General features: G+C 42.0%; 2 protein-coding genes across 9 annotated transcripts in view; one reads left to right on the top strand and one right to left on the bottom strand.

The window, feature by feature from the left end:
• Positions 1 to 27,735, bottom strand: part of LOC109897864 (cytokine receptor-like factor 1) — a 30,471-nt gene extending 2,736 nt beyond the window's left edge. Inside the window, exons 1-8 of one of the 8 annotated variants that reach the window (XM_031833256.1) lie at positions 27,409 to 27,735; positions 25,260 to 25,538; positions 24,209 to 24,338; positions 23,705 to 23,874; positions 20,504 to 20,661; positions 19,994 to 20,162; positions 18,756 to 18,941; positions 11,515 to 12,952 (exon numbers count right to left, since the gene is read on the bottom strand). In XM_031833256.1, coding sequence (XP_031689116.1) covers positions 12,711 to 12,952; positions 18,756 to 18,941; positions 19,994 to 20,162; positions 20,504 to 20,661; positions 23,705 to 23,874; positions 24,209 to 24,338; positions 25,260 to 25,538; positions 27,409 to 27,466 — 1,392 coding nt within the window. In that variant the 5' untranslated portion in view covers positions 27,467 to 27,735 and the 3' untranslated portion in view covers positions 11,515 to 12,710. Of the gene's footprint in view, positions 1 to 79; positions 400 to 11,514; positions 12,953 to 14,709; positions 16,892 to 18,755; positions 18,942 to 19,993; positions 20,163 to 20,503; positions 20,662 to 23,704; positions 23,875 to 24,208; positions 24,339 to 25,259; positions 25,539 to 27,408 lie in introns of those variants that run through there. The other 7 variants (XM_031833257.1, XM_031833258.1, XM_020492479.2 and 4 more) reach the window with 7 other exon arrangements.
• Positions 179 to 14,721, top strand: rex1bd (required for excision 1-B domain containing). The gene is made up of 5 exons (XM_020492484.2): positions 179 to 537; positions 1,179 to 1,261; positions 1,366 to 1,570; positions 13,911 to 13,999; positions 14,434 to 14,721. Exons 1-5 carry the CDS (start codon positions 535 to 537, stop codon positions 14,504 to 14,506), a joined length of 453 nt encoding a protein of 150 aa, XP_020348073.1. The 5' UTR covers positions 179 to 534; the 3' UTR covers positions 14,507 to 14,721.
• Positions 27,736 to 27,787: the final 52 nt, after the last annotated feature.

Below are 27,787 nucleotides of genomic sequence, written 5' to 3'. Positions count from 1 at the left end.
TTGCATCAATTTTGATTCATATTTTGTAACCATAAAATTATATTAGCTTTCTACATTGACGAAGAACATGTTCAGCTACCTTTTTGAATCTCCAATGGTAAGTTTCTGACTTTTAGGAACCGATGACACTCTTCTTGACGCCATTTTTCTTTCAAGTGAACCGCGTGTACAACACCGTTAATGTTAGGCTTGAAACAAATCCTAGGATGAGGTTCTAGCCTGTGTTACTTGTTCAACAAATACAATATTGTTTGTTGAAATAAAAAATCCTAAATGTTCTTATGAACTCGTTTAGATTTATGTACAATAAATATGGACCACTAATAACGTTAGTTTTATGCTACATTTTCTAGCAACCTTTCGGGTTCTAGTTGTACCATCGGACAGAATTGAAGGATGCACATAAACAGGAAGCACATTTACTTGTCTTCAAAATAGTTGAATCATGATGAACAAAGCCAAAACGATACGCGCTACTGTTTTACACCTCGCTTATTAACCAAACCGCACAGCGACATTTTCAACAACATTGACATGGTAAGTTTGTTAATTGCAATACATTTGTTTGAGACAACAACATGCAGTTTGTATATGAAAGCTAGTTAGCTGGTTAACGTTAACTTGCCTCGTGTGGGTTAACTGAACAACATAGGCGACACCGGACAAGAAGCTAGTTATAATTAAGCACAAAGGCCCGAGGAGGTGTGGTATATGGCCAATATACCACGGCAAAGGGCTGTTCTTTCACGACGCAACGAGGAGTGCCTGGGCACAGGCCTTAGCCGTGGTATATTGGCAATATATTACAAACCCCCGAGGTGCCTTATTGCTATTATAAACTGGTTGTGTAACCTTTTAATTTGTTATGTCAGTTTAATTACGAATTCTTTTTTACAATGATGGTCTACACCAATTTAATTAGAGCAGTAAAAATACATGTATAAAGTTAGCTAGGTAGTAAACATAGCTAGCTAAAAATGTTGTCAGGTTCTTCAAAACATTTTGTAACCATGTCAGTGTAACACCACCTCCCCAAAATAGTTCGCTATTAGCAAGTTAACTGAGTCAAGCTACTGTTACCAGCTAATAAAATAAACTATTACTGTAGTTTTTTTTTTTGCTAATGTTGTTCACCACTCAGGTCTTATTTTTTTGTCTTCCCATTCTCTCCATCCTAGGTACCCACAGATTTTCAAGCATTGGTCCATCGATTTTATGCCGTTCAAGCTGAAAGGGTTGAAGCGTACAGGCTTTTTGACGAGTAAGTAGGCCTGCATTATTTTCAGTTGATGAATAGATGCACTTCCTGCCTTTCTGTTCACTTAAAGTAGGTAAAGATGGACTAACATGTTTACTTCTCTCCAGAGGCCATGAAGCATACTTGAGGACAGGGCCCCACTATGACTTTGACCACTACAGACAGCTGGTACATGAGATAACGCAGGCTTTCTGTGGCCTCTCAAAGGAGGTGCTAGAGATAAAGGAGCGGCTGCACCAAGACTTCGACCGTCCAGATCTCTCCGAACACATTGACAAGCTGCAGAAAAAAGAAAAGCAGAAGCTTGAACTGGTAACGACTCTCTTACCTAGTACACTGACCTGGGATATGCTTTAAGGAAACTCCTGACCTGTAAAATGACTAACTGAAATTGAACTTATCGTAACCAAATTTTAGCCTGTACCAGTCAGTTTGTGCTATCCTGCCATCTTCTTGTCACTCATTGTCATGCCAAACATGGCTTGACTATGAGCAATGGAGTTGGAAAGATCTGGGACCAGGCCCCCAGTGTGCACTTGCTCGCTCTTTCCAAATTTAAGGATTGTATCGGTGTAAACATGGGTAAAATTAATTGTGTAGCATATTTTTTACACCAGGTTTAGTGGGAATGAATCCAAATGCCGCCTCTGTTGCTGTAACAGTGCTCGGTTGACTGATGTTGGCGCTTAGGGATTACATGTGGATATGAAGCATTGAGTTTTATATAGCTTATGGGTTTTCAGTTGAACATGCATATTTTTTGCAGTGCAGTGTTCTGCAATTCTAGTCCTGGAAATCTACTGGATGTGCTCGCTTTTATTCTAGACCATCAATATCACACCTGATTCAAATCATGATCTTCACACTCTAGGCCATGATTAGCAGAATCCGGTGTGTTACTGAAGAGCTGGAACAAATACCTGCACGCCCAGTAGCTCTCTCCTGTTTTGAGGTTTCTGCAATACTGCATCACCTCCAAGGTTCATCATCAGACTTCCATCAATCAGCCACAAGGGGTCAGATTTCTCCTCTGAGAATGTATCCCATCCTGTATTTCCTGCTTCATCAGTGTTCATTGTTCAGCAATTGAATATAACAATAATGAATTTACCTCGTCATCAATAGAGAGAAGCAATTGTGCAACAATTGACACATAGTAGATATATTTTAATGATCATGCTTTGTAATGCACAATTGTAATGTGAAGCTCAATCGGTCAGTAAAAATGGGAATTTAACAAGATTTAAATAATGTCTTACATTTTCCATACTATCAATTTTCATAACGTCAGAAGTTTGGCATTGACTTTCATTCTTCTGGATCTAGGCTAGTGGCAAGGCCCCCACATTTTTGTGATAGCCCTACCCCACATCCCAAATGTCTCCCATTTCATTAAATGGATTGTTGTATTTTACTGCAAAAGTGGTTAATTTGATAGCTATTGTGAGACACCCCCCTAAACTCAGTGCAGAATAATGCCTGGCTGGGGGGGCTGTATAAGCTCATGTAACCCAATATTGCAAGAGCTGATATTGCTCAAATGTAATACAAGTAGACACTTTTCTGTCCTACATGAGCAATCTTAATGCGTATTGGGAATATACACCTGTAAACAAAAGGATACAATGTCAACTATGAGTATTTATGATGAATGTAAGCTTTTCTTTTTGGTGGCTGATTAGTGAAATTTGCTCTCATTCAGTGCTGTATGGTCCTGCCTGACAAGAATACAAACAGGTACACATGGATTTTGATGTGGCTATTGTAATCTGCTCTAAGGAAAACAAGTGGGCTCAGGAATTAGATTTTTGCGGTCCAATGTTCCTTGGATTTTTGTTACTTTAGCCCCTACTCTTGTGATTAAGTCACAGATTGTCTTTGGGGCCACGATGGATTTGACCTTAATTCCAATATGCCGTCAAATCCAATATGGATGCCATAGTACAATTATTTTTTTATGGAGGTTAAATAACTTGTAAACATCCTGGGGACCATGCCACAACATCTCAAGAATGTCCTTTGGAATATACCAGGGACTAGACAAAACCTCCAGGGGACCATGACACAGCGTACGAACCACTTTAGTAGGCGACCATTTCGTGACGTTATGACTCGTTGTTTGCAGGGACGTTCCCTTGGGAACATCATGCAACGTCCTAATGACTAGTTATGTTGAAGTCCTAAAAAGGTCCTCCGTTACGTCCTGGAAGCTTACAGGGAACTAGGCAAAGGTCACCCAGAGAATGTTCCCTTGGGACCATCATGCAACGTCCCATTGTGGTCATTGAACTTCTCATGGATAACATGCTATCAGAACCAAATAAAACCCTTTTTATAAAGTGCCCTAATGGACATAAAAATACATTTTTTTTAATATAAAGGTTATACTGCACCAAACCGGGCCGTGTACTGAACACCCTCTTATGTTCCTGAGGTTATGTTTAGTTTAAATGTTTCTAGAGTGGGATAAACGTCAAGCTGAATCCATTGAAATTCAAGATGACCTCATGAATATGCATAGCCTGATGAACTTGAAATACCTTCGCTATAAAATGCAGGAGGTTGAAGACAACCAAGCTCATCTTTATATTAGAGTTGTGCTTGTTGTTCACGTGTATCTGGTTAGACTGGTCCCACCTGATTTCGCCTCGTCCCGCCTGCCATCTTTCAGGATATGTATTTCCATTGTTAGTGGTCACTCTACCATCTTGTCAATATAATGGATCATCTTTGACCATTCCACCAAAGACCGTGATGCCCCTCTATGACAGTCATGGGGGCGACGCTGGGAAAACATGTTTTGTCCGTGCTACAGACGGCTATATAGGTCTGCTAATACCAGAATACTACTTTTGTCAAGAAAAAAAATGTCTCCTTGTCCAAGAGATTTACACTGATATCAAAATGTCGCTCCAGGGTATGGCTACCTGAAACACAGCCCTTATTTTTAAGTGTTTCTAAAATCCCTTATGGCGAAAAATGAATGGTGGAAAAACGATTGGAACCATTTCTATGTTTGATGCTAGGTTTTATTAGTAATATAATGTGGTACTCTATAGGGAATTTTGTATTTGTAGTCAACTTAGTTCCCAATTTATCGGTGTTCAGAGTAAGACGGATAAACAACTTGACTATACAGTTGAAGTTGGAAGTTTACAGACACCTTAGCCAAATACATTTAAACTCAGTTTTTCACATTTCCTGACATTTAATCCTAGTAAAAATACTTTATTTTAAGAATGTGATGTCAGAATAATAGTAGAGAATTATTTATTTAAGCTTTTATTTCATCACATTCCGAGTGGGTCAGTATACATGCACTCAATTAGTATTTGGTAGCATTGCTTTTAAATTGTATAACTTGGATCAAACATTTTGGGTAGCCTTCCACAAGCTTCCCACAATAATTTGGGTGAATTTTGGCCCATTCCTCCTGACAGAGCTGATGTAACTGAGTCAGGTTTGTAGGCCTCCTTGCTGGCACATGCTTTTTCAGTTCTGCCCACAAATGTTCTATAGGCTTGAGGTCAGGGCTTTGTGATGGCCACTCCAATACCTTGACTTTGTTGTCCTTAACCCATTTTGCCACAACTTTGGAAGTATGCTTGGGGTCATTGTCCATTTGAAAGACCCATTTGCGACCATGCTTCAACTTTCTGACTGAGGTCTTGAGATGTTGCTTCAATATATCCACATAATTTTCTTTCCCCATAATGCCATCTATTTTGTGAAGTGCACCAGTCCCTCCTGCAGCAAAGCACCCCCCCACAACATGATGCTGCCACCCCCGTGCTTCACGGTTGGGATGGCGTTATTCGGCTTGCAAGCCTCCCCCTTTTTCCTCCAAACATAACAATGGTCATTATGGCCAAACAGTTCTATTTTTGTCTCATCAGACCAGAGGACATTTCTCCAAAAAGTACGATCTTTGCCCCCATGTGCAGTTGCAAATCGTAGTCTGGCTTTTTTATGGTGGTTTTGGAGCAGTGGCTTCTTCCTTGCTGAGCCGCCTTTCAGGCTATGTCGATATGGGTCTCGTTTTACTGTGGATATAAATAATTTTGTACCGGTTTCCTCCAGCATCTTCACAAGGTCCATTGCTCCTGTTCTGGGATTGATTTGCACTTTTCGCATCAAAGTATGTTCAACTCTTGGAGACAGAACGCGTCTCCTTCCTGAGCGGTATGACGGCTGCGTGGTCCCATGGTGTTTATACTTGCGTACTATTGTTTGTACAGATGAACCGGGTACCTTCAGGAGTTGGGAAATTGCTCTCAAGGATGAACCAGACTTGTGGAGGTCTACAAAAAAAAATTCTGAGGTCTTGGCTGATTTCTTTAGATTTTTCCCATGGTTTTTAGCAAAGAGGCACTGAGTTTGAAGGTAGGCCTTGAAATACATCCACAGGTACACCTGACTCAAATTGTCAATTAGCCTATCAGAAGCTTCTAAAGCCATGACATCGTTTTCTGGAATTTTCCAGGCCGTTTAAAGGCACAGTCAACTTAGTGTATGTAAACTTCTGACCCACTGGAATTGTGATGCAGTGAAATAATCTGTCTGTAAGCAATTGTTTGGAAAATTACTTGTCATGCACAAAGTAGATGTCCTAACCAACTTGCCAAAACTATAGTTTGTCAACAAGAAATTTGTGGAGTGGTTGAAAAACGAGTTTTAATTACCCCAATCTAAGTGTATGTAAACTTCTGACTCCAACTGTATCTTTATCAGAGATCTTCTGTGTATAAAGTGATGCGGAACAGCAAAAAATCTAGCGCACTTAGCTGATCCACGAGTGGTCTGAGTCAGTTGGTAAATAACAAGCGTTTTCAGTGCAACTTTACTAATGATGGTTTTGGGAAACAACTCAGCGATTTTTAACAATGTGCCTACAAAGGTTCTAATGATAAACTTAGCCTTAAGATGCTTTCGGGAAAGGAAACCGGACCCTGGATGATCTAATTTTTTCCCACCTTTATTTAACCAGGTAGGATAGTTGAGAGCAAGTTCTCATTTGCAACTGCTACCTGGCCAAGATAAAGCAAAGCAGTTTGACACATACAACAACGGAGTTACATGTGGAATAAACAAACACATAGTAGAAAAAGTCTATTCAGTATGTGCAAATAAGGGAGGTAAGGCAATAAATTGGCCATGGTGGCAAAGTAATTACAATATAGCTGTTAAACAAGAATGGTAGATGTGCAAAAGATAAATTTGCAAGTAGAGATACTGGGGTGCAAAGCAGCAAAATAAATACAGTATGGGGATGAGGTAGTTGGATGGACTATTTACAGGTGCAGTGATATGTGAGCTGCTCTGACAGCTGATGCTTAAAGTTAGTGAGGGAGATATGAGTCTCCAGCTTCAGTGATTTTTGCAGTTCATTCCAGTCATTGGCAGCAGAGAACTGGAAGGAAAGGTGGCCAAAGGAAGAATTGGCTTTGGGGGTGACCAGTGAGATATAACTGCTGGTGCGTGCTACGGGTGGGTGCTGCTATGGTGACCAATGAGCTGAGATAAGGCAGGGCTTTAACTAGCAGAAACTTGTAGATGACCTGGAGCCAGTAGGTTTGGTGACGAGTGTGAAGTGAGTGCCAGCCAATGAGAGTGTACAGGTCGCAGTGGTGGGTAGTGTATGGGGCTTTGGTGACAAAACGGATGGCACTGTGATAGACTGCATCCAATTTGTTGAGCAGAGTGCTGGAGGCTATTTTGTAACTGACATTGTCGAGGATCGGTAGGATGGTCAGTTTTACAAGGGTATATTTGGCAGCATGGGTGAAAGATGCTTTGTTGCGAAATAGGAAGCAGATTCTAGATTACATTTTGGATTGGAGATTGTTAATGTGATTCTGGAAGGAGAGTTTAGTCTCACCAGACACCTAGAATATGTGGACAACTACAAATACCTAAGTCCGAACCGTCCAGAGTAGTGATGCTGGATGTGCGGGCAACGATCGGTTGAAGAGCATGCATTTAGTTTTACTTGCATTTATTAGCAGTTGGAGGCCATGGAAGGAGAGTTGTATGGCATTGAAGCTCGTCTGGAGGTTAGTTAACACAGTGTCCAAGGAGGGGCCAGAAGTATACAGAATGGTGTCGTCTGTGTAGAGGTGGATCAGAGAATCACCAGCAGCAAGAGCAACATCATAGAGAGTCGGTCTGAGAATTGAACACTGTGGCGCCCCCATAGAGACTGCCAGAGGTCCGGACAACAGGCCCTCTGATTTGACACACTGAACTCTATCAGAGAAGTAGTTGGTGAACCAGGCGAGGCAATCATTTGAGAAACCAAGGCTGTTGAGTCTCCCAATAAGAATGTGGTGATTGACAGAGTCGAAAGCCTTGGCCAGGTCGATGAAGACTGCAGTATTGTCTCTTATCGATGGCAGTTATGATATCGTTTAGGACTTTGAGCGTGGCTGAGGTGCATCCATGACCAGCTCTGAAACCAGATTGCATAGCGGAGAAGGTACGGTTGGATTCTAAATGGTTGGTAAACTGTTTATTGACTTTGTTTTCAAAGACCTTAGAAAGGCAGGGTAGGAAAGATGTCGGTAGGTCTGTAGGTCTGTAGCAATTTGGGTCTAGAGTGTCTCCCCTTTGGAAGAGGGGGATGACCGCGGTAGCTTTCCAATCTTTTGGAATCTCAGATGATACGAAAGTGGTTGAACAGGCTAGTAATAGGGGTTGAACATTTTTTTTCAGAGCATTTTAGAAAGAGGGTCCAGATTGTCTAGCCCGGCTGATTTGTAGGGGTCCAGATTTTGCAGATCTTTCAGAAAGTCAGCTATCAGGATTTGGGTGAAGGCGAAATGGGGAGGCTTGGGCGAGTTGCCGTGGGGGGAGGAGGAATGTTGATCGGGGTAGGGGTAGCCAGCCGTAGAAAATGCTTATTGAAATCCTCAATTATACTGGATTTATCGGTGGTGACAGTGTTTCCTAGCCTCAGTGCAGTGGGCAGCTGGGAGGAGGTGCTCTTATTTTCCATGGACTTTACAGTGTCCCAGAGTTTGCTACAGGATGCACATTTCTGCTTGAAAAGGTAGCTTTAGCTTTCCTAACTGCCTGTGTATATTGGTTCCAAACTTCCCTGAAAAGTTGCATATCACGGGGGCTATTCAATGCTAATCTAGAACACAACAGGATGTTTTTGTGCTGGTCAAGGGCAGTCGGGTCTGGAGAGAACAAAGGGCTATATCTGTTCCTGGTTCCTCATTTTTTTGAATGGGGCATGCTTATTTAAGATGGTGAGGAAGGCTCTTTTAAAGAATAACCAGGCATCCTCTACTGAAGGGATGAGGTCAGTATCCTTCCAGGATACCCGGGCCAGGTCGATTCGAAAGGCCTGCTCGCTGAAGAGTTTTAGGGAGTGTTTGACAGTGATGAGGGATGGTCCGCAGACCCATTACGGATGCAGGCAGAGATCGCTGAGATCTTGGTTGAAAACAGCAGAGGTGTATTTGGAGGGCAAGTTGGTTAGGATGATATCTATGAGGGTGCCCGTGTTTATGGATTTGGGTTTGTAGCTGATGGGTTCATTGATCATTTGTGTGAGATTGAGGGCATCAAGCTTAGATTGTAGGATGACCGGGGTGTTAAGCATGTCCCAGTTTAGGTCACCTATCAGCACAAGCTCTGAAGATGGATGAGGGGGCAATCAATTCACATATGGTGTTCAGGGCACAGCTGGGGGCAGAGGGTGGTCTATAGCAAGCGGCAACGGTGAGAGACTTGTTTCTTGAAAGGTGGATCGTTTTTTAAATTTGTGTGTGTATATATATATATATATATATATATATATATATATATATATACACCTTTATTTCACTTGGCAAGTCAGTTAAGAACACATTCTTATTTTTGATGACTGCCTAGGAACGGTGGGTTAACTGCCTCGTTCAGGGGCAGAATGACAGATTTTCACTTTTGTCCGCTCGGGAGACCCAATCTTGCACCCTAAATTACTAGTCCAACGCAATAACGACCTGCCTCTCTCTCGTTGCACTCCACAAGGAGACTGTTACGCGAATGCAGTAAGCCAAGGTAAGTTGCTAGCTAGCATTAAACTATTCTTATAAAAAACAATCAATCATAAACACTAGTTAACTACACATGGTTGATATTACTAGATATTATCTAGCGTGTCTTGCGTTGCATATAATCTGACTGGGCATACAAGTATCAAAGTATTTGACTGAGCGGTGGTAGGCAGAAGCAGGCGCATAAACATTAATTCAAACAGCACTTGTTTTGCCAGCAGTTCTTGGTTGTGCATCAAGCATTGTGCTGTTTATGACTTCAAGCCTATCAACTCCCGAGATGAGGCTGGTGTAACTGAAGTGAAATGGCTAGCTATTTAGCGCGCGCTAATAGCGTTTCAAACGTCACTCGCTCTGAGGCTTCTAGTAGTTGCTCCCCTTGCTCTGCATGGGTAACGCTGCTTCAATGGTGGCTGTTGTCATTGTGTTGCGGTTCGAGCCCAGGGAGGAGCGAGGAGCAGGACGGAGCTGTACTGTTACACTGGCAATACTAAAGTGCCTTTAAGAACATACAATAGTCAACGGTTAATGAAATATAAATGGTATAGAGGGAAATAGTCCTATAATTCCTGTAACTACAACCTAAAACTTCTTATATTGAAGACTCATGTTAAAAGGAACCACCAGCTTTCATATGTTCTCATGTTCTGAGCAAGGAACTGAAACGTTAGCTTTCTTACATGGTACATATTGCACTTTTACTTTCTTCTCCAACACTTTGTTTTTGCATTATTTAAACCAAATTGAACATGTTTCATTATTTATGAGGCTAAATTGATTTTATTGATGTATTATGTTAAGTTAAAATAAGTGTTCATTCAGTATTGTTGTAATTGTCATTATTATAAATAAAATTAAAAATTGTCCGATTTTAGTCGGTATCAGCTTTTTTGGTCCCTCCAATTATCGGTATTGGTGTTAAAATCATAATTGTTTGACCTCTAGTACAGGCCTGGATAGTAAGACAGAACTCTGCAGGCTATCTCTGCAGTAGACTGCAACACCGCATCCTTTGGCAGTGCTATCTTGTCGTAAAAAAATGTTATAGTTAGGGATGGAAACTTCAGGGTTTTTGGTGGTCTTCCTAAGCCAGGATTCAGAAACGGCTAGTACATTCAGGTTGGCAGAGTGTGCTATGGCATTGAATAAAACAAACTTAGTGAGGAGGCTTCTAATATTAACATGCATGAAACCAAGGCTTTTACGGTTACAGAAGTCAACAAATGAGAGCACCTGGAGAGTAGGAGTGGAGCTAGGCACTGCAGATTGACCTCTACATCACCAGAGGAACAGAAGGATAAGGGTACGGCTAAAGGCTATCAGAACTGGTCGTCTAGTACGTTTGTAACAGAGTAAAAGGAGCGGGTTCTGGGTGCGATAGAATAGATTCAAGGCAAAATGTACAGACAAAGGTATGGTAGGATGTGAGTACATTGGAGGTAAACCTAGGCATTGAGTAATGATGAGAGAGATTGTCTCTTGAGACCAGGTGATGTCACCGCATATGTGGGAGGTGGAACTCAATGGTTGGTAAGGCATATTGAGCAGGGCTCGAGGCTCTACAGTGAAATAAGACCATCACTAACCAGGACAGTAATGGACAAGGCATATTGATATTAGGGAGAGGCATGCGTAGCCGGGTGATCATAGGGGTCCAGTGAGTGGTTGGGCTGGCTGGAGACACGGTGATTCAGACTGCTAGCAGAAGGCCTTAGGGAGGTCTCAACGAAGGAAAGTCTGTTTTAGCCTCCACATGCGGTGATGTTGATAGACCAGTCGTGATGAATTAGTAGGGTTCCGAGTTGAAGAGGGGTCCAAGTCAAGAAACTGGCCGATGGATATATTCAGCTAACAGTCCAATATGCCCTAGACAGCTAGCGGGCCGCGGATAGCAGATGGGCATTCAGGCGACGTTGCAATGTAGGGGCCAGTTGAGTACCCCCTCGAGCAGATTACGTCGTAGTCAAGTCGTGAAGGATCGGCGGGGTTCCGTGCCCTGTACCGGCAGTAGAAAGGGTCCGGGTATTGTAGCCCAGGAGGGGCTGATGGGCCTCTCCAGCTCTAGGCTAATTGGTGCTTGCTTTGTGACAGACGTTAGTATCACTGGAATTTCATAATTCCAATATGTTTTCATTAATTAAATCACTGTCTATTTATTAAGAATTAAGATGCCTATTTGCATAAAATATACAGAGACCAGTCTTATCAAAATTAGATACTAGTATTTATTCTCTGAGCTCGCTGCCATGTAACCACTAACAACAGTTTATATACAAAATATGACGTCATAGGTTATAAAACGTCCTTCCTCCTATCGACCAGGACCAGAGAAGTTCAAAAGTTTATTCCAACCCATTAGCTCGCTCACTCCAGACACACACTTATTTAGATTAACTTCTGGAATCTTCACCTTCATCCATCACTATTTAGAAGACAGTTTCAGATAATGGAAAACCCAGGAAAACACTCTCTGCCTTATCTAAACATCTCAGAGCTAAGTTGAGTCGGATCAACCATAGGTTAACAACCCTTTTTTGCTAACTTAAAAACCCACAATTCCAGTCCTCTCCAACCTGGCTGGAATGGTATTTATTTTATTTAATTACCCCCCTGTTTCATGCTCCACAATCCCTTCCTTATGAATTAATATTGGAGAGAAAATAGGTCCACTTATGCTCTGGTTTGAGTCGCATTGCACGAACTGGCGAGAGCTTTCTGAGCTAAAGGTCAGCTGATGACCGCTAGCAGGTTAGCTGACTACTAGCTAGTGAGGTGGCCTGCCTCTGTTGGGGGATTCCAGTTCCGAGGTAAATAAAAATACTTTAGAAAAAAACATCCACACCACATTGGGTGAGGAGGGTTGCAGGAGAGTATTTGAGTTATTTTATGTTGAATGTGGCAAAAGTCTTGCAGTTCTGTCCTACATAGTTCTTTGGAAGTCGGTTTGGATGATATTAACCGAGTAGTTGGCTGTGATTGCGGTCTGAGGCAGGCCCAGAAGGAGATGAGAGTAACTGAACCGGTGAGGGGGCCTCCGGTTAATTAGAGGTTACTTTTGTAGATCATAGACTGACTAAGAAGCATTATGTGGGATGTAGCACAGCTCCATATACATTTGAAGATGATTCCTGGACTGTAGAGGGGTTGCAGAGGTGGTGGAGCTTGTTAAGCAAAGTGCACAAAGGCCACGAAGTCAATCCCCAGCTACTGTAAACGATGACATCTTTGTTTATATTTGACCATTCTAAGGGGCCTCTTGTTTGCCATAGATGGCATAAATCCTTAAACAGATGTTGGGATTACTGCAAAGTTTCCCAGACAATGCATGAGTCAGCTTAACCTGAACAGTTTCGGAGTGCACCTGTACATCCTAATGTGGATCACGAATGCAGTGAGCCAGCGTAAGGTCATGTTAGATTCAGGCAGCCGTATTGGATTATCAATGAATCAAAGCTCACTTCTAAATGATAAGGAGGTGACTTAATTAAGAGCCCAATCCTGGAGGGGGCACGTTTTAGAGTTGGGGAGAGGGTGTCCGAGTCCAGGGTTGGATTTTCTTCCCTTTCGTTGGAGGTCCCAGTTGTCTCATTGATCCTCAGAGGCTTGTAACTTGGAATATTTGGTGTTGCCATGCCGAGCAGTCTGCAGCCTTAAAAAAAAAAAAATCCAGACAAAGATTTGAGTAATTATGGAAGGCATATTGAATTCCCAACTAAGTTGAATTGCACCAAAATAGTCTTCAGTACAGGTCATAAGAACAGTACACATCTGAAATATGTCTAAATTAAAATATCTCCATATACAAGTGATTTAACCACCATTTAATGGAATTTTGGGCGCCATATTGGATTTTGGACATCATATTGGAAAAGGAGGCACATCTAGGGGTGTCCCTAATGTAACTGCAAGAGTAGGGGCTGAACAAATAAAAATGTGTTAAATTAAAAAGGACGTTTTCAGTGTCTGAGCCCACTTCTCTTATTTGGAGCTGATTAGATTACAATAGCCACAACATCAAAACACTTGTAACTGTGTTTGTGTCAGGCAGAACCATACAGCACTGAATAAGAGCAGATTTTATTTGGAAAGCTGTCCTTTTAATCAGCTACTAAAAAAGGAAGGCTTACATACATCATAAATATTCATAGTTTATATTTCCGCCTATTGTATCTCTGTGTTTACAGGTCTAAGATGCATTATGCTATCCTTATATTTGTGGGTATATGAAGGACCGATAACAGACTACTTCTGTTCCAAATTTGAGCAATATCAGAGCTTGCGATATTGCGTTACATGAGCTTATGTGGCCCCCCCCCCCACACTCCAGCCAGGCATTATTCTGCAGTTTTTAATAAGTTTAAGTCACAATATCTATCAAATTAACCACTTTTGCAGAAAGATATTTTTACACAACCATCCAATTCATAAATTGGAGACATGAGTGATGTGAAAAAATATGGTTACGTTTTGTTCTACGTGGGGAGGGGTTTCTCAAACTAAAGCCCCTTTTGAGGATTGGTCTCTAGTCTGGTCCAGGCTGCTGTTAACATTTGATTGCTCCAGCTCCACGTCTGATAAATGGTTTACACATGTCTCATTGTCCACAGACGGCTAAGCTGCAGCTGGCAAAGCAGAAGGCTCAGGATCACCCAGAAGACGAGGGCTGTCAGGAGAAGATCCAGGAGGTCAAGCAGGAGTAAGAGCAGATTTCACTCTTCCTTTCAGGGCATTGTCTCCCCATTAACCAACTCATTCCCTCAATGTGCTGACTCAAACTGCTGAGTGTTGAAGCTGCAGGGGCAGCTCAGTGTCTTGTTAAGTTGCTCCATTGCCGTGTGCAATCACTGATGTCATTTCTCATTAGACCAACCTGCTGTTTGCATGCAGACTACTCACAGGGAATGCATGCAGGGCTCTCCAACCCTGTTCCTGGAGAGCTACCCTCCTGTAGGTATTCGCTCCAACCCCAGTTCGGTTTTCGCTCCAAACCTGGTTCAACTTATCAACCAGCTAGTTATTAGAATCAGGTGTGCTAGATTAGGGTTGGAGTGAACCTACATGACTGTATCTCTCCAGGGACAAGGTTGGAGAGCCCTGCTCTAATGCCTCCATCTGTCTTCCCTGCTGCAGCATCATAAAGAATAAGGAGGCCCTGAGTGACATCCTGCAGGACTTTAAATACGACTCCGAGGAGTCTGTGTGATGGGGACTCCCAGGAGGTTGCCGCCCAGACAGGGATGGATGGACTCCTCTGCTGCAACTTCCCCCTTTTTATTAATTTGCCTAAGTTATTGATCCCTCCTTGGCTCCACCTGACTGCGGCAGTGTCTGCCCAGGGTCATTCCGTACCCTGCTTATCTCTGCATGTGCGCCTGTTTGATAATTTGCTCTTTTAATAAAAAAACATTCCAAGGCAAATGTTATTCCTTTATTGTTTTATAGACAAACTATTTAACGGTTATATTTATCATTGATAACTGAACATAACTTAATGAGGGAAATTATTAATTAGAATTTCTTAAATATTCATATACAAAAATATTAGCAATATAAAAATGTCCTCATCTGCACACACTCAGACACAGTATATACACTTAAACATTTATGCCACTTATTTCAACAAAAGGAATCCAGAGTAGTACAAACCCAAAGAACCAGAACACTTCCATATGACCAACAAACTGCAGAAATATCTGAAGTTCAATTTCTATGACTGTATACACCAGCCAATCTACAAAATGGTGTATGAGCATACCAACCAAGGTTTTGTAATTAAAAGACCTATGCAATTACATTCATTAATGCATACACTACATGACCAGAAGTATGTGGACACCTTGTCAAATATTTAATTCTAAAATCATGTAAATTAAAATGGAGTTGGTCCCCCTCTGCTGCTATAACAGCCTCTACTCTTCTGGGAAGGCTTTCCAATAGATGTTGGAACATTTCTGCAGGGACTTGGTTCAATTCAGCTGCGCGCATTAGTGAGGTTGGGCACTGATGTTGGGCAATTAGGCCAGGCTCTCAGTCAGCGTTCCCACCGATCATTCCTGTATGGGCCTTGTTTTGTGCACAATGGAATTGTCATGCTGTACAGGAAAGGGCCTTCCCCAAACTGTTACCACAAAGTTGGAAGCACAGAATCGTCTAGATTGTCATTGTATGCTCTAGTGCTAAGATTTCCCTTCACTGAAACTAAAGGGCCTGAACCATGAAAAACAGCCACAGACCATTATTCCTCCTCCACCTAACTTTACAATTGGCACTATGCATTGGAGCAGGTAGCGTTTTCCTGGCATCCGCCGAACCCAAACCCAGTCGGACTGCCAGATGGTGACACGTGATACATCACTCCAGAGGATGCGTTTCCACTGCTCCAGAGTCTAATGGCGGTGAGCTTTCCACCACTCCAGCCGACACTTGGCATTGCGCATGGTGATCTCAGGCTTGTGTGCGGCTGCTCGGCCATGGAAACCCATTTCATGATGCTCCCAACGGCCAGATCTTGTGCTGACGTTGCTTCCAGATGTAGTTTGGAACTCTGTAGTGGACAGACGATTTTTTTTACGTGCTACCCACTTCAGCACTCTTGTGTTCCCATTCTGTGAGCTTGTGTGTCCTACCACTTTGCACCTGAGATGTTGTTGCTCCTAGATGTTTCCACGTCACAATAACAGCACTTACAATTGACCGGGGAAGCTCTAGCAGGGCAGAAATGTGATCAAATGAAAGGTGCCACTTTGAAAGTCACAGCTCTTCACTAAGGCAATTCTACTGACAATGTTTGTCTATGGAGATTGCATGGAGGTGTGCTCCATTTTATACCTGTGTGGCTGAAAGATCCAAATCCACTCATTTGAAGGGGTGTCCACATACTTTTGTTTATATATAGTGTGGCTTAGACAACTGTGTGGCTATTAAAGTTGTTAGAATGGAAATACATTATGAAAATAACTTCATCTTATTGAATTCTGACAAATGTTCTGTGATTGAGTTTCCAGAACAGGAGCTGAATTAGTGAAGTTCTTTATATTGTATATGACATTCCAGCAAGATTGCATAATGCCCTTGTGTCTGTGGTAAAAGCCTGTGATGGTGGCCACTATGTGTCTGATCTGACGGCAGTCTGTAAGATGATTTATGGCCATCTGAGTCGAGCACATACTAATGCTGCATTAAGAAACTTTTCCATGCTCCCACTCAGCGATGGTCTGAAATGTGCTCAGAAAAAGGCTCTCCACTTTGGCACTCCCAGGAGATGTGAGTGTAAGAGTGTGTTTGTGTGGAGAGGAGGGGATGGAGAGGAGAAGTTCTTAGAGATGGGATTCCACTCTATTTTAATCCAGGGCTGCAGACAGCAATGTAACACGCTGGCGTCTTGCATCAGTTCTTTTTCTGTTCCACATGGATTCCTACAAAGAAGAGTTGTTGTGTGTGACCAAATGCTGGAATATCCAGTGTTGGATCGCTTTCACCGAGAGGCCTCAAAGTGGCCTTCTGACAGTTTCTCAGTTGCTGTTGTGAATGTTGCTTAAATATTTCAATGATGTTTTAGGATGTGTTATGATTTATCGCCTTATAGAATCTGAAAGGGAAAACAAATGTTTAATATTGGGGTAATTCAATTGAACGGTAATTCCTATTCCTTATCATACTGACACTAATTGCGTATTGGTTTTTAGTTTATTTGGATCCCCATTAGCTTTTGCCGAAGCAGCAACTATTCTTCCTGGAGTCCACGAAAAAATATAAAACATGACAAGCAATAAAACACTGCTACACTGATAGACAGTCACACAAATGTAAAATACAACGATATACAACTAAATACTGTGTGTAGATTGTGTGTTAGTGTGCCTATTTGTGTGTGTGTGTGTGTGTCATTTCACAGTCACCATTGTGCCTTTAAGGTGTTTAAAACCTCTTAAGGATCTGACCCTTTTTTTCAATTTTCGCCTAAAATGACATACCCAAATCTAACTGCTTGTAGCTCAGGACCTGAAGCAAGGATATGCATATTCTTGATACCATTTGAAGGGAAACACTTTGAAGTTTGGGGAAATGGGAAATGAATGTAGGAGAACACAACACATTAGTTCTGGTAAAAGATAATACAAAGAAAAACAACATGTGTTTTCAAAGTTTGTTGTTTTTCGTCTTTGAAATGCAAGAAATGACGTAATGTATTATTCCAGCCCAGGTGCAATTTAGATTTTGGCCACTAGATGGCAGCAGTGCATGTGCAAAGTTTCAGATTAATCCAATGAACCATTGCATATATGTTCAACATTTTGTATCAAGACTGCCCAAATGTGCCTAATTGGTTTATTAATACATTTTCAAGTTCATAAGTGTGCACTCAAACAATAGCATGGTATTATTTCACTGTAATAGCTACTGTAAATTGGACAGTGCAGTTAGACTAACAAGAATTGAAGCTTTCTGCCATATCAGATATGTCTGTCATGAGAATTTTTTTGTTGTTACTTACAACCTCATGCTTATCACATTAGCCTACGTTAGCTCAACTGTCCCGCGGAGGGGACAACGATCCCGTAGAGGTTTTAATCTGTTTTGTCTAAGGTCATTTTGCTGTTTACTTTAGAAACTGGAGAAGGGAGTTCCATGCGATCATGTATAATACTGAGAGTTGCCGTGAATTTTCTTTGGACTTGGACTGTGAAGAGATCCCTAGTGGCATGTCTTGTGGGGTATGTATGGGTGTCTGAGCTGTAAGTTGAATATTGTATTGGTAACATCCAGTTGAACTGCCCTTTTTTCTGAGAGCAGTTAAACACAGACACTATTTAGGATACGCCTCAGTAATCAGGTGACCTAAACGTGTCAGGAAGTTCTCTTGTCCTCAGTAGCATAACAACCAACGATTAGGTTCAGGGGGCGTACAGAGGATGTGGCTTAGCGGTGAGCTCAGTCCTCCTGGCTGCCATTTGGGGTGAGTAATGTTGTGAAACAAGCTCCTCACAATCACAGAGAGAACACAAAAGCAACACATTAAAGTGGTTGTTAATTATATTAACATGCTCATTTCTCTTTGTTGTGGTAATCGACTGAAAATCAAATCTGTGCCATTAAAATAATTAAATGACATTGCAAGACTCTGAGTGGATATCAACATTAAGCTGTACTCTGTGCCGATAAAGTGGAAACCGCACCCATACCTGAGCATAACGGACAAAGACATCAGAAAGTCTAACAAGTTCTAGGGCAATGATGGTTCTGTGTGCTTCCACAACACTGAACACATCGCAAAAGTTAAATTCAGGATAAAGAGGGTCAGAAAATCAGGGTGTATGCAGAGTTCAACACTTTGACAACAGAGGGTGTTGTTGTGATAAGGAGCTACAGTAGCCCAGTGGTACATAGCATAGGCTTCACAGTTATGTACCATGACTGAGTTGTAACAGAAATAAAGGGGATATTATTCTTACCTACCTGGTTGCGCGTTTTATGCGATTTCTGCAGCCACACCCGCCACTGGTCGTAGAGTTTGATTGACATGCCGCTGCAGCCATAGGCGTGTTTGCGAACCCAGCCAAAGAACTGCTTGAGCTCCCGTCGCAGGGTGGAGTTCTGTTCGCCTGGCTTGGGCTCACATGACCCACTCTGCAGCCTCTCTGCCCAGGGAGAAGACAGTGTGAACAAGGTTAGTCAGAGAGGACTGCTCAGAGGAACACTGGCTCCAATTCAATTGAACCTGCCACAGCCGTGTTTACGCAGTGCCTTTGTGTACAAACTACTCCCCGTCCACACACTTCCTGCAGTACCCCGTAGTCATTTTTAGATTTTATTTGACCATGTGGAAAAGCGCTGTCGCATAACCGCAATGCAGGTTTGATTGAATGGAACCTAATGTTCTCCTACAACTAAATCAGCTGGAGACGAGCGGTAAGTGGCTCACACGGGGCTAGGAACTCTGCATGACCTCTGGGCTCTGGCTAATGTGCAAGGTCATTCTCTTGAGTATTGAGATTATTTGATTACAATAGATTCGATATGACTACATTCACAAAATTAATTTTGTGCACTCCCAATATAAAGCTGGCCACAACCAATATCCCATGGCAAACAGAGCCTGATACCAACTTCCTCCCCCTTCTAAGTAAATACCACATAACCTTTGTAACCCATTATCTGCCATTGTACTCCCCAAATCTGTTTTCACTCGGTGTTAATGCCCTGTGTGCAACTGACAGACTGCATTTCAAGTTGCCTAACGAAAGAGAAAAAAAAGTATATCTATCTGATGTCTCCCTCAGCTCTTTGCCATCTCAGCTTGAGTTATTTTAATCCTCAGATGAAAGATTTCTATCGTGTAATTTGATGTTTGGCGTTCTGTGGTCACATACGGTTTGAATCTCATTTTCCCAGGATGTTGAAGACTAATCTGGGATGAGGTTATTGTTTCTTTGGTTTAATTGGCAATAAAAGGTTGATTATTAGAGGACAATTTAATGTCCCATGGCTCATCATGAGCCATAATAATATTAAACTTTACAAGATTTCCCATAAAATCTTCAATGTGCACTATTGAAGATCAACAAGTGCTCACGAATGTCATAAATGCCCCGGGAAGCTTATGTCTGTTGTAAATAAATCCTAATGCAGTGTTATAACACCTTATGAAACCTAACCTTCCTCTTAAAGTGCTATGTAAATCTTTATTCACCACTGTGGGGTGTGGAGGCAGCTGAAGGGTGGCTCCAGTCACTCCAAATCCCAGCCTTCCTGGAGCCGTAGATCCCCACTGGGTTGCACCTCACCTGGACAAAGTACACTGTCCCTGCCCTAAGCCCCGCTAGCCGGCACGATGTCTGGTTACCTACATCGTCCACCACCTGAGAGACATCAAAGAAAATATATAAAAAATACTCTCATAGTGAATCTATTAACCACACACACATGCACACATTCCTGACAAAAACACGTTAAGTAGCAGAAATCAGACGTTCACACCTATCTTTCAGTAAAAACAGAAGCTCGGCTTGCACAAGCTTGGTTTGAAAGCCAAAATACAGCTCTGTAATCCCTCGAGAGTACCTGACACTCATACATCTCAAATATTTACACAGATATAAGATGCCATAGACGTGGCACTGTACCTCAGAAAGAGATTGGGGAGAGAGAGAAAAATGTGAATGAATGTTGAAACAAAGCTGGAGTAATGTTACTACTCTACCTTCCATTCAGTGCTGTCCTCCAGTCGGTAGCGTATCTGGTATTTGGCCTGGAAGAGGAAGTCTTTGAGTGCCGGGGGGCTGCCCCAATGCACTGTCAGCTGGTCCTCAAGCTCCCCCACACGACTCACATGGACATTGTCTGGAGGGTCTGTGGTCACTGAAACAACAGGGATGTAGACACCGGTTGGTCACAAAGCTGTGTAATGACTAAGCCTACGTGTGCTAAGCCTACGGAACAAAAAACTCAATACAAATTTCCAGTGGTATAGTACTTAATTTAAAATAATTTAATGTACTACTTAAGTTGTTTTTTGGGGTATCTGTATTTACTATTTATATTTTTTTGACTACTTTTACCTCACTACATTCCTAAATAAAATAATGTCCTTTTTACTCCTAATATACTCGTTACATTTTGAATGTATAGCAGGACAGGAAAGTGGTCCAATTTATTCACCTCTCAAGAGAACATCCCTGGTCATCCCTACTGCCTCTGATCTGGTGGACTCACTAAACACAAATGCTTCGATTGTTGGAGTTTGCCCCTGGCTATCCGTAAATTAAAAAAAAACAAGGAAATGGCGCCGTCTGATTTGCTTAATACAAGAAATGTGAAATGATTTATACTTTTACTTTTAATACTTACAGTAATTATATTTGAGCAATTACAGTAAATGTAAAACTTTATTTTTTCAGATTTTTTCTCAGATAGTATTTTACTGGGTGATTTTTTTTATTAAGGTATCATTACCTTTATTCAAGTATGACAATTGGGTACTTTTTCCACCACTGCTAATTTCAGTAAATAGAGTATACCCTTAGCAATGCTTCATGAGCACAAAAATATATAATTTTTTAAATCTTTGTTGTTTAAGGTTTTGCAGTACATTATTATGTTCTATATTTCTGCCCTGAACAAGTAGAGGACTGAGATGAGGCAGCATTCACAATCTCCACTCTGAGAAACCCCTTGGTAAATATTGTACCACACTGTACAGACACTACAGCTATATCTAGATATCACAGCCTCCATGCTTAAATAAAACACGGTCATGAATGTTCAGTGTCGGGCCTGGGCTGTACTGTTGTCCAGCACCAATGCTGTCTATCTAATCTACTCTGACAGAACACTTTGCTTCTCTCCTTAAGTTCACTTTATTTCACAGTATCCTCCACATTTTATACTCTTGCTCTCACTCCCGGTCTCATTCTCTCTTTCTTTCTTTCTCTCCCTCTCTTCCTGTCTCATGCTCGATCTCCTTCCCCTCCTCTCTCTCCTCTTTCTCCACCCCCCCCCCCCCCCTCTCATTTTCTCTGACTCTCTCCTTCTCTCCCAGTCCTGAGAATGAGTGTAGTTATGGACACAGGGTAAGCAGGTCAGTGTCTGTTTCTGCTTTCTCTCCCCAGTCTGATGATTTAGGCACACGCTCCAGCATTAAAAAAACATGTTTCCCACTGCAGTAAGGCTCTCAAAGAAGTCAAGTACTTTGATGCTGCTGATAGAGGGGAAAGAGAGAGAGAGAATCATATAAAGAGAGAAAGAGGAGAGAGAATCATAGAAAAATGTCAGACAGTTTGTGATTTTCTTCTTGAGAAGTCTTTTGCTCCATTAATTTCCTGTTTGACTTGTTGTTTGTGTGCTGATGCACTTTATTGGTTTCATCAAGTTCGCCCCCCAGGGGAGCAGAAAATCAAGGAAGATTCCACAGAAAAATTCCACAGCTTATGTTTTCCGCTGCGGAGTTGAAGAAATATAAGGTTATTTGATGCGTCATGTGATAGGCATCCTCCCTCCTGCCGACCAGTCTCCTCTCCCTTCAGACCAACCTACCTGTAGTCTCTAGGTGTGTCCAGTATAGTAGGGAGGGTCATAGCAGAGCAACACAAAGGTCAATCGCTTTCCCTTTTAACCACAGGGACACACCTCAATCCTTAGGCTATACATTACATTTACATTTGAGGCATTTTGCAGACGCTCTTATCCAGAGCAGTTTACAGTTAGTGTATTAATCTTAAAGATAGCTAGGTGGGACAACCACATATCACAGGCATAGTAAGTCAACTTTTCCTCAATAAAGTAGTTATCAGTAAAGTCAGAGCTAGAAAGGGGAGGGAGTGAAGTGCAAGTGTTTTCTGGGGGGAGGGGGGGTCGAGGTGGATTATTATTATTATTATTTATTTATTTCACCTTTATTTAACCAGGTAAGCTAGTTTAGAACAAGTTCTCATTTACAACTGCGACCTGTCCATTATTTAAGATACTCTTTGAAGAGGTAGGGTTTCAGGTGCTTTCGGAGTATGGGCATGGACTTTGCTCTCCTAGCTTAAGGGGGAAGCTGGTTCCACCATTGGGGTGCCAGGACAGAGAAGAGCTTGGACTGGAATGAGCAGGAGCTGCCCTCCTGTAGGGGTGGGAGGGCCAAGAGACCAAAGGTGGCAGAACAGAGTGCTTGGATTGGGGTGTCGGGCTTGAGCATAGCCTGAAGATAGGGAGGGATTAGGGTGTAGGGTTTGAGCATAGCCTGAAGGTAGGGAGGGATTGGGGTGTCGGGCTTGAGCATAGCCTGAAGGTAGGGAGGGATTGGGGTGTTGGGTTTGAGCATAGCCTGAAGGTAGGGAGGGATTGGGGTGTCGGGTTTGAGCATAGCCTGAAGGTAGGGAGGGGCATACAACATATGACTGATGATTATAGTTTTATCATAAACTAGTCTGGTAAACTGGCATAATGCAACATTGCAATACAAGACCAATATGTAGGCCAAGCTAAATGTTGACATTTAGTGATATTTAGTTTCATGTCCTCAACCTTATCTACCCATCCTCATTGTGTTTTGTAAGTGTATCACTTTTTCCAAATGTCTGAAGTTCAGTGAACATTTAGTACAGTTCAGTTTATCTTTAATAATCACAGCCATAATCCATTATATTGTTATTGGGATTGATTGGGAATCCATAAAATTCCTTTCTCATATGAAAGTGTGTTAGCCATATGCAGGAGATCAGGCGGTGAGTGAAGTGAGGCAAGGAGGAGAGAAAAGGAAAGGATGAGATCACGATGGACTCATGTAACACAGGAGAGAGGAAGCATTTAGCACGTCCTACCGTCGTGACGGGACATTTTCATGGCATAACCACCCTAGCAGGTCTGGAGCGGGGTGGGGAGCAGGAGGGAGACTGGACAAAAGGCTCACTCTACTTACCCACATCCAGGATATCCAGAGTGATGACATCAGAGGTGGCAGTCCCCAGCTGATTGGACGCCTCCACCCAGATCTCATAGGGAGTAAAGAGGGCCAAGTCCCGGGGGATATAACACGTGTAGCGTTGCCCCGTGCTGTAGTCCTCACATTCCCTCTCTCGCCCGTACCACCTGCACAGAACACACAGCAACATAAAGTCCCTCATATCTGTAACAAAATTCTCAATATAATGTACTGCCAACAACCAGTAAAGCGTAACATTTTCACTGTGCACTGGACCTTGAAATGTTAACAGTGTAAACAGCATTAAGAGTCAAATGAATGCCTGCAGTACAACAAAGCAGTGGTTACAGTCTTTGCAATGTATCATCAGAATTACATAGACCTTTAGTGAGTAAAAGAAAGTAATTGTGTTCCAGGTGATGCATCGATCATTGTTTCTAGGCAGAAATTATGGTGGGTTGGGTGATCACCTGGGAGATGCTGGACATCTGTGGCTCTCACCTCAATTTGTACTTGAGGGTGTATTTGGTTTTGATGAAGGTTTCGCCCCGACCCCCAGGGGTCCACTTGCAGCTCAGGTCCTTTGTGTTTCGGGACCAGCAGGTTAGGTTGACCGGCTTCTCTGGGGGCACTGCACATTAACAGTGAAAATATATGGTTATCTTAATGGCTACAAGAGTGGTTGTGCAATGTGTATTATATAAAGCTGTTATAAACACCTTAGTATCACAATGGACATTAAAATGATGCATTAAACAAAGTGCTTATGTACCACAAACAAATACATCAATATAGTAGTTCCTATTTCACAATGGGTAATAATGATCACTCAATCCCATAATGACAAACTAGCACATTGCTTAACCTCAGACGACAGGCTAGAGGATTCAGCTCCTCTCTCATTTCCTCTCCATGATAGACTATCAAACACAGATGTAGTTCGAGACAGAAGCAAAGTAGTGATGCTGATTACAACCCACTGAGCAGCTAAACTGAGGCTCTGGGTGTATGATTCAAAGACAGACAGAATAGGCTCTGTATGTTAGAATTTTAATAGAATAACTATTATTTTCATATGGGCTCTCTTCTTTGTTTGCAAAGATTTCTGCATGAGTGAAACATTGCTTCTGTCAATACATGTAAGGTATAATAAATTATCCCCTGTACTTAAGCCACTGCTGGGAGACACTAGAGATTAGAGTGGAGTAATATAGCAGTCTTTAAAATCATAGCAAACACACAGCTTATCATCAAAATGCTTTTAAACAAACAAAAAAACAATATTTTGTAAATGCACTGTCCTGAGCTGCTTACTCTGACAGTATCGATGACTCCGACAGTATTCACTTGTCTATCTCCTTGTTACACCCCAGCGCTGTCCTTTTGAGCACAGATAGTTTAAGGACCACAATCTAGTTTTCAGAACATCTGAGAAGTTTTTGTCATTTTCACCCAAATTCAAGGAGGAAATCAATTTGATTTGGATTCAATGTTCTGAAAACCTGTCCCCAGAAGAAGTGGTTGAGGCCTCCAGGGCCAGTCTGACACTTACTACCCACGTAGAGACAGGAGCCAGCCAGGACATGTCCATCTCCGCTGTGACACACCAGGTTGTCCCCAGACTGTTGCTGGGAGCCATTTAGGTGGTGCAGAGTGACACTGAGGCAGTTGGGGCTCAGCAGGTCGTACGTGCTACTAGGGAGTCTCTTCCCGTTCATGGTCCAGTACATAGTGTTGGCATGCAGCCCCCGCTCGGGGCTCACTGTGCACGTGGCCGTCAGGCTGGAGCCCATCCGCAACGCCGGGTCCTGGGGGAAGATTCCAGCCACTGCTGGGGGAGAGACATACTGAAACACACTACTTTAAATGGGCTTCACTCCTGGAGTTGATGATGGCTTAACACGTACGGCAATAAACTTTGATTTGATTTGATTGAACATTTTTGTTCTTGATATTAATATGTTCAGAGTTAATAGATAATCTTTCTGAGTGCAAACACTCAGGGGAACCTGAGAGTTATGAAATGGATTTATGGGTCCTGTGCTGAAAATGTTGGGAGATCACTTGGAGAGTTCCGACAAGGTTGTTGGTCAAATTCTTGAATGCTTTTCCATCCCCACTATTCCTTTACTCTTCTGACTCATCTTATGACGGATGCTTCATTAGAAATGCCCCGAGAAGTGTTCCTGTTTGAATGTGTTAGCACTTGGCTCCTTTGGGGGAGATTCAAGGGTTCATGTGAGAAGGTTTATTAAGTGTGCTGTTGGTGGGCGGTAGACAAGCTATCTAACATATGTGGCCATATGCTACGCGCTATGAGTCTGACCGGACTAAAGAGGACTTGGTGTGAGATGTGCCGAACCCAGTGTGTCCACTGATATTTACACTTTACGTACACACAAATAGGGTCAATTAATTGTTTGTTTCACAGCAACATTGCATCAATTTTCATCTTGGGAATTTCATTTTTGAATTTTGAACTTAATCACCTCTGTGGCCTATTTCTCTGTTAGTTCAACAATGCACTACAAAGAAATCCAATTTAGCTGTTAGGCACATGGTTACGGTTTTCATAGGATATTATTACCATAAAAATAAAATAATCCAACAGGCATTCACTTTGTCTTTGGAACATTCTCACAGGATATTGGTTTCAATAGGTGAAATGTATATGAAGAATAGTTTACAATTACTCATGCACAAATGTGTACAATGCCATAATCTCCTATGCAGACTTGATGCATTATAAGTAAGTAGTTATTACCAATTTACTTACAATTCATCTTCAAATCCACCAAACATTATGTCCATATTTTGGACATAAAAAAAACAGACATCTTGAAATATAACTCATAATCTGTTCATTTATTATTGTATTATGTGAGCTTTATTTAAGCATTCAGGCCCGAGTGGGTGTGGTATATGACCAATATACCACGGCTAAGGGCTGTTCTTATGCACGAAGCCACACGGAGTGCCTGGATACATGGCCATATATCACAAACCCCCAAGGTGCCTTATTGCTATTATAAACTGGTTACTAATCTAATTAGAACCGTAAAATATATTTTGGGGTCATACTCATGGTATACTTAAGCAATATGGCCCGAGGAGGTGTGGTATATGGCCAATATACCACGGCTAAGGGCTGTTCTTAGGCACAACGCCACATGGAATGCCTGGAGACAGCCCTTAGCTGTGTTATTTTGGCCATATATCACAAACCCCAGAGGTGCCATATTGCTATTATAAACTGGTTACCAATGAAATTAGAGCAGTAAAAATAAATGTTTTGTCATACCCGTGGTATATGGTCTGATATACCATGGCTGTCACCTAGTCAGCATTCAGGGCTCGAACCAGTTTATACATTTTGTTATACCACAGCTTTCAGCCAATCAGCATTCGGGGCTCAAATCACCCAGTTCATAATACAGGTATTTTATAATAATCTGGCAAATACACATGTGGACAGTCTGGACACCTGTGAATCAGACAGTGAGTTTTGTATTTTGTACCTTTACCTTTAAATACAATGTATCTAACACATTGTTGAGAATTGTAACATGTACATAAAATGTAACTTTTTTTGTTGACTAATAGAGGGTGAGCGTCCCTCCCATTCAAATCTGTCGAAACAGGTTTATGACAAACTTGGTAGTCGGCTTCTCACAATATCACACTTTTTGTAGGCTACTTACGTGTCGATGAGGAGAACACACGTGGAACAAACAGCATGAGGCACAACAAGGAGAGCATGTTTCAGATAGCCTTTTTCTTGTCCTTTCCCTCCTACGTTCTGGCTCCAAGACTTGTGGGTTCGGGAACAGTAAAGGTTCAAACACAATCTTGCGGGAGAAAATGCAGGAATTGAAACCCAGCTCTCCAACAACGTTGAATCAACAGTCTAATTCCAACGAAGAACGTCAGATCTCCGTGTGTAGGCTAAAAGTGCGGATGAGCTTATAAACAGTGGTTGTATGAAAGTAACCTAAGGGTTTAGTAAGAGTTTGCTTCGGTGCACGCCTCAAAAGCTAAAACATTGAAGTTGATACTTTATAAGCCCCTCCCTTGTCTTCC

The sequence above is a fragment of the Oncorhynchus kisutch genome, linkage group LG10, assembly GCF_002021735.2.
Source record: "Oncorhynchus kisutch isolate 150728-3 linkage group LG10, Okis_V2, whole genome shotgun sequence".
Classification (NCBI taxonomy): domain Eukaryota; kingdom Metazoa; phylum Chordata; class Actinopteri; order Salmoniformes; family Salmonidae; genus Oncorhynchus; species Oncorhynchus kisutch.
The sequence above is the reverse complement of the archived record's forward strand: the minus strand, read 5'-3'. Positions and strand labels throughout refer to the sequence as shown.

What these genes read in the sequence shown, in the direction of transcription:
- rex1bd (XM_020492484.2), top strand. An exon ending in AAAAGCAGAAGCTTGAACTG is followed by an intron (nt 1,571 to 13,910) that starts GTAACGACTCTC and finishes CATTGTCCACAG; the next exon opens with ACGGCTAAGCTGCAGCTGGC. An exon ending in ATCCAGGAGGTCAAGCAGGA is followed by an intron (nt 14,000 to 14,433) that starts GTAAGAGCAGAT and finishes TCCCTGCTGCAG; the next exon opens with CATCATAAAGAATAAGGAGG.